The sequence below is a fragment of the Octodon degus genome, unplaced genomic scaffold, assembly GCF_000260255.1.
Source record: "Octodon degus isolate 3935 unplaced genomic scaffold, OctDeg1.0 scaffold00288, whole genome shotgun sequence".
In the NCBI taxonomy this organism is placed as follows: Eukaryota; Metazoa; Chordata; class Mammalia; order Rodentia; family Octodontidae; genus Octodon; species Octodon degus.
Genome location: NW_004524864.1, coordinates 1,635,591 through 1,642,269, shown reverse-complemented (window position 1 = coordinate 1,642,269; position 6,679 = coordinate 1,635,591). Strand labels below are relative to the sequence as shown.

The 6,679-nt window shown below is 36.4% G+C and overlaps 1 protein-coding gene and 1 non-coding gene across 2 annotated transcripts in view; one reads left to right on the top strand and one right to left on the bottom strand.

The window, feature by feature from the left end:
* Positions 1 to 2,166: 2,166 nt before the first annotated feature.
* Positions 2,167 to 6,679, bottom strand: part of LOC101575431 (C-type lectin domain family 4 member A-like) — an 11,167-nt gene continuing 6,654 nt past the window's right edge. Inside the window, exons 2-4 of the mRNA XM_023707418.1 lie at positions 4,552 to 4,742; positions 3,265 to 3,374; positions 2,167 to 2,487 (exon numbers count right to left, since the gene is read on the bottom strand). Coding sequence (XP_023563186.1) covers positions 2,346 to 2,487; positions 3,265 to 3,374; positions 4,552 to 4,742 — 443 coding nt within the window. The 3' untranslated portion in view covers positions 2,167 to 2,345. The remainder of the gene's footprint in view (positions 2,488 to 3,264; positions 3,375 to 4,551; positions 4,743 to 6,679) is intronic.
* On the top strand, positions 5,870 to 6,006 carry LOC111814309. The gene has a single exon (XR_002819331.1). It is a non-coding gene; the product is annotated as a small nucleolar RNA SNORA2/SNORA34 family (small nucleolar RNA).

Sequence of the window (6,679 nt, the reverse complement as noted above, 5' to 3'; positions counted from 1 at the left end):
TCTGTCTCTCTCTGTCTCTCTCTGTGTGTCTCTCTGTCTCTCTCTGTCTCCCTCTCTGTCTCTTTCTGTCTCTTTCTGTCTCCATCTCTGTCTCTGTCTCTCTCTGTCTCTATCTCTCTATCTCTCTCTTACTGGGTTTTTTTTAAATGTTTCCTTTATTTATTTTTTTCTTATTTTTATGGTCAGCTCAGTCCGCCCTAGGGGTGGGGCTGGCATGGCATGTGGTGCTGGGGATTGAACAGAGGTCCCTACATGCTTGCCTAAGCTTGCCTAAGCAGGTGCTTTAGACCACTGAGCTATCTCACCAGCCCCTGTTTTGCTGTTTTTGCTGTCTTCTTCTGCCATGAATTATGTCTCTGTCATGTGCCGCCAGGCCTTGAAACAAGGAGAATATGGACTGAAACCTCCACAAACTGTGACCTAAATAAATCTTCCCACATTCACATTTATCTTGGGGTGTCAGGCATTTTTGTCTCAGCAACAAGAAAAAATAAACTAAGACAGGCCTCTTCAGGAACACTGGTGCTTCCTTCCTGAATCCATTTCTCCAAGCTGTAGTAAAGGGTAAATTTCCTATGCCACCCCAGTGTGGAGGAGTACACTACACATAAGAAGTCCACTCTGGCATTCTCATTTTCCTGACCCTTTGAATACTCTCATCAACAGCAAACCAAGAAATGTCAGGCATCTCTAAGGATTAATAGTGTGGGGGCAGATGAGAGGGTCATAGAAAACCTCAAGGCAAAGCATGGATGACTAACATTGCAATGTCATCACATGCTTATCTGTGCTGACAATTATAAGATCATCACATACTTATTTTATACCAAGTGCTTGAAATAAGTACCCTACTGTATCCTTTATAAAGCTGTGATTTTACTGTGTGCTGATCTTGTCTTCTTCCCAGAAACTAATTATCCTAGATCCTACCTGGATCAAAAATTGTAAATGGCCTCACTTAGACCAATCAACAAAACAGTTTGTCCATCTAAGTATGGACATAACTCACACATCCTGAGCAGGCTTCCTCCTACCTACCAGCACTATTCTGCTACTAAAATAGCTCTTGCTCTGCTTTTTCTGCATTTGCCACACTTTAAATGAACTTTTGCTTTAGTTATATCAATCTCAACCTCCCCATTTTCTCCTAAAAAGCCCACTTCTCCATTTTTCACTGGAGTAAGGACAAGGACACAAAGAAAGGACACACAAAAAGGGTCATTATAGGAGACTTCTGGTCCCTCCTCCTCAAAGATCCCCTGCCAGACACAATGACATTGGGCCTGAAGCATAGCAAATGCAAAGCAGTACCACCTTTAGTCTGCTAGGATGACTGGTATCTTCAGCACATGAGTGACTTAAGGATTCACAACACAGGAAATGAAAGGCAACTTTGTGCACTGTTAGTTTGAGAGTAAACTGGTAAACCCATGATATAAAAGAATATAAAGGAGTCTCAAAAAAATGGAGTTACCATATCCTCCAACAATCCCACTTCTTGGAAAATGTCAACAATAGTAAAAAGACACTATGTAGACCCATCTGCACACTCCTGTTGATTACAGTATTTTTTTACAACAGTGAACACATGGAAAAATCTGTTCATTCATGGATAGATTCATAAAGTAAAATATGTCAACTTAGACTGATAAATACTCCATGATCCCATTTATATGAAAACTACTGAAAGTCAAAAAATAAATAAATAAAAGGTACAAGAATTGAAAGAGGCTGAGGGGTGTGGGGAAAAAAGAGAATTATTTAAATAATATAAACATTCACTGAAAGATCATTAAGTTCTAAGAAAGTAATGTACAGCATCATGACTATCATGTAATATTGTAATTTTAATTGCCTATGGAGATCTTAAATTATTCCACACAAAAATGCTATATTAAGTAGTAGAAGTTTCAACAAACTTGATTGTGGTAACTATTTCACAGTACATTTGTATATCAAATTATTACTTTATAATGTAACTTAAATATGTATAATTTTATTTGTCAATTACACTTCAATAATGACAAAGTGAGAAAAATAGAAAGAAACACATCCAAGAAGAGGAATCACATCTTATGTTTTTATTAATACATAATCCTTCTCAATTGAGTATATTAGAAACAAAGCCTTCACATAGACACAGAATGGATCTCTGGTATAGTTCAATAAGTACTCTTTTTGTGATGAGAAAATGAATAAACAAACAAGTGCATCAATTTTCTCACAAGTAGAGCCCAGCCCTTGAACACATTACCCAAAATTCTATGACACGTCTAACAAATAAACCAAAATATATTAGCTCTCACTATGCCAACCCAACCACATGTCCCTGCAGAATGTTTGATTCATAAGTAGATCTTCATCATCTCACATACTGAACTTCTTTTAAAATAACAAGTGATATTATTCCAGCCCCACCTAGTATATTGAGGGGTTAGCACAACACATCGCTCATAAGTATAATTGGGCTCACCTGGAAGCCAGAATCTGAAAATGAGAAAAAGAAAGATGAATGTATTTTTTCTGGCAAAGTTTTGAAAAGAGTTAGAGATAATAAGATGGCTTGGTTGAACTCTAGGGGTCATGGTTAAATATTCCCAGCTCAGCTCTTCCTGACTTCTCATGCAGTTTCCCCTTCACCCACACCTCTGGCATTTCCCTTGCAAACTGTGCCCATGTCACACAGTATTCTCACAGAGTATTGCATTCACTACCCTCCCTAACGTAATCCCAGAGGATCTTCTCTACCTAATCCCATAGTCCCACTTCCTATGGGGCCACCAACCCATGGATTTTGTGTGCTGGACACACTCTGCCCAGACACAGTATAAAAATAAGAATCCTTTATGAAGAATGAGTTGAAAAATTTATCACTGTGATCTCAATCAAAAAATTTATTTATTTCCAAATTTCACATATAAAATTAGGGATAAAGTGGTGTCACAATGTATTCACACAGTAAATATGGTCAGGGTTGGTGATAAAACTTCAAAACTTTTTAAAGAACTACTTGAATATTAAATATTAAGGTAGAATAATTATCTACATTCTCCAAACTCAGTTTTCTCTCTCTTATAGTGGGAAGCTTAACAACATATTTCAATGGTTTCAAATGATGATTAAATAAAATGATGAAAACTTTAATCCAATGCCCTACAGTTCATAAAGAGTGAGCTCCTTTAGTACTATAACTGACAGCTGGAAAACCCTAAATATCCTTTAAGGTTCAGGACTCAGGGGTTCACTCTCTAACCCTGTACTCACGCAGCACTTTCATTGTATGGTGTATGGTCAACCCACTGCCAATGCTTCTGACCTTCTGGATCTGACAGCCCCACATAAGTGTCTTCTTTTATATTCTGGATGATAAAATCCTAATACAATGAAAAAGAATCATATCCTTCATAGTATAGAGTTGTACTGAGTTCTTTTTTTAAATTTTTTATTTTATTTTAAAGAGTAAAAACAAAGACAGAAACAGAGTAATATACAACAATACATATGGAATAGATTTTCTCCTACTTAATATAGTACTGGAAAAATTATCTAGAGCCATTAGACAAGTAAGAGAAATAAAAGGAATAAGAACAGGTAACGAATAAGTTAAACTATCATTATTCGCAGGCGACATGATTCTCTACAAGGAAGACACTTTGAAAAAAAAAAATTCCACCAGGAAGCTACTATTATTAATAAACAAATTCAGTAGCATAGTAAGATACAAAGAGTTCTTTTTAAAATTTTTTGTGTTTTTAAAATTTTAAATGAATATTTCAATTATACAAAATTATTAGGTACAGTGTAGTAACTGGTTACATGTGTACAACGTACAAAGACCAAATCATTTGGGTATACATATTCATGAGCACATTGTAATATTTCAACTGAGTTATCTGAGGTCATTCAGCAGTGGGGAGAAAAGGAAAAGATCCAGGAATAGCCACGTGGGGCCTTCTGAGAGTGCGAAAAAGGGTCAGAGATGCGACTCATCTGCCTGTTTTTCATAACTTACAGACAATTGCTGCACGATCTTAGCGAGTTCACATTTCAGACTCATTTTACTACCTGTGTTCACTAGTAGATGGCGTTCTTCAAACTCTTAAAAGACAACGTTTTTGCAGATATTATAATTTTCTTTTTATACTATCAGAGATACTTTGATTTCATTGTTTATTGTTGTATGTGGCTCTTCATGATTTAACTTCACTTCCCTATTCAATGTAAGACCTCTTTCTGTGAAGCAGTTCAAGATTTATAAAACTTACAAAACTGAAATATTTCAGGATAATATTTTCTTTCCACAACTACTATTTGTCATATTTATGGCCTTATTTGTTATATTTTGACCCACAATTTGGGGGACGAGTGATGTTACTTTTATTGAAGCAGGAGAAATGTAAGGGACACAAAGGCTGAGGGGGACTTTCCTGTATATTTCACTAAATGCCTTCGTAACAGCACTGATATTCCAAACACTAAACACCTCCTTGTTGGCAGAAAGAGATGGCAAACACCAGCCCGGGCTTCGACCCCGTTTGTCTTTGACTGTACCTGCTCCTCCTCGGTGTTGATCACCACCAGGTGAGCCTCCCTTCTGCGGCAGTTCTCCACACTTTCATCCCAGGATTTTAAGTCAGTAGAAAACAAGTAGCAGTAGGAATTAAAAGCTTTCCAGTTCTTTGGGCAGCAACCCCAGACTCTCCCTTCATTGAAAAGAAGGACATGTAAGTGAGAAAGACTTTCTTTTAAATGTAATTTTATTTCATTTTGAAGACAAAAAGCCAAAACAAAAACAATCAGCAGAAATAACAGAAACAGGGTAACATACAATAATGCTTATGTTACAGATTTTCAAAGCAAGAATAGCTAATTAACAATGGTTATTATATTATCTATTTTTGTAAAATTTGTTGCTCAGATTAACTGATACAGTTATGCAAGATCAGACAAAAGTGTATAATTGAGTATTGCCTGCTATTGAAAGGGAAGACTAAGAGCCAGCACATGAAACTGTGAATGCACATCTTCTTGCAGATGTAACCAGCAGCCCCACCCACTCAGATGCTAAGAAATTTAGTAGATTGCAGCAGGCAATAATGGCCCTGGGCCCTTTTCTCATGCTGGAATAGAATCAGCTAAGGCAAAATAAAATGTAACCCTTACAAATGCCCAGAGTTTAACAGAAAATAACTCATCAAAGAAGAACTAGGAAACTCTAAAATTGGGCTTAAAAAGGTAATCCATGGATGTCAGCAAAGAAGGTCGAAGGTTACAAATGTCAGAATCATGAGAAAAAGACTTTATAGCAGCCTTGAAAAAAATGCTTCAAGAAGATGAAATCATTCTGGAAGCAAATGAAAACATAAAAAGTCTTAGTAAAGAAACAGAAGATGCAGGGAGATTCCAAAGGAATTTTACATGGAGAATACAATATTCTTTCAAAAGCTCAGTGGTTGGGCTCAGCAACAGAGGAAGAAAGGAGGGAAATCAGTAAATCATCTGACCAAACAATATGAATTGCAAACTGAACCTCAGAGACAAAATGGTTGCAAGAAAAATAAACAGAACCTCATAACTTAATTGTAAATGTGTATGTAACGAACAGAAGCAGCAAAGCATACATGAAGTAAAAGTAATACACGAGGAATGAGAAATTGCAAAATGTGTTATTATAGGTGGTGAGAGCTATGCAGAAAATCAGGAACTACACAGGACTTAAAAGTCACCAGCCTACAGAATCTAATGAGCAATTCTCCAGCACTTCACTCAACAGTGCAAACATCACTGCTATATGTAAGTGCTCATGGAGCATACACCAAGATAGACAATATTCTTAGGCATGAAACAAATCTTAAAAAATAATCATGTAGTGGCCCTGAATCAAGGCCGGCAGCTTTCTGAAGCTGTTGGCTTCAAGCAGGAGCCTAAAGTGGTGTCTTTCTATGGTCTGTTGGCCATTTCAGAACTTTAGACATGTAATGGCCAATTCATTAGAAAGAAACAAGTAAAAAAAATCATCATCATCATCATGTAGTGAATATTCTCCAATCTCAATAGAAGCAAGGTAGAAATGAATAAGGGAAAGGAAACAAGAAAATTACCACATACATGGAACTAAATAACATGCTTCTAAATAATCCATGAGTCAAAGAAGTATGAAAGGAAATGTTGAAAAAGTCCTGAATAAAAATGAAAACGTAACATGTGAACATTTGAAGGGTGCATTTCTTCCATAGAAGGAAGCTCCTGGGAGGAATTTAGGAATAGAGACAAGAAATATGCAACAAGTCTGGAGTATTTTGTGGTTCTGGAAAGTAAAAAAATAGTAAGTCAAACAATAAAGTGATGTGTACACCTATGTTTAAAGCAGTACAATTCATAATAGCTAAATCTTGGAAGCATCTCTATGCCCATCAACAGATGAATGGATAAGAAACTTTGGTACCTACATACAGTGAAGCACTATTCTGTGGTTAAGATAAACTTGAGGCATTTGTAGGAAGGTGGATGCACCTTGAGACCAGAATGTTAAGTGAAGTAAATTGTACACACAGGCTGGAACACTGTATGTTTTCCCTTACATAAAAACCTTGATAGGAGAGATAGAAAATAGAAAGGAAAAAGTTATTATATTCAAGCATGTTTCTTCTGTAGATCTCTGGTTTCACTCCAATATAGT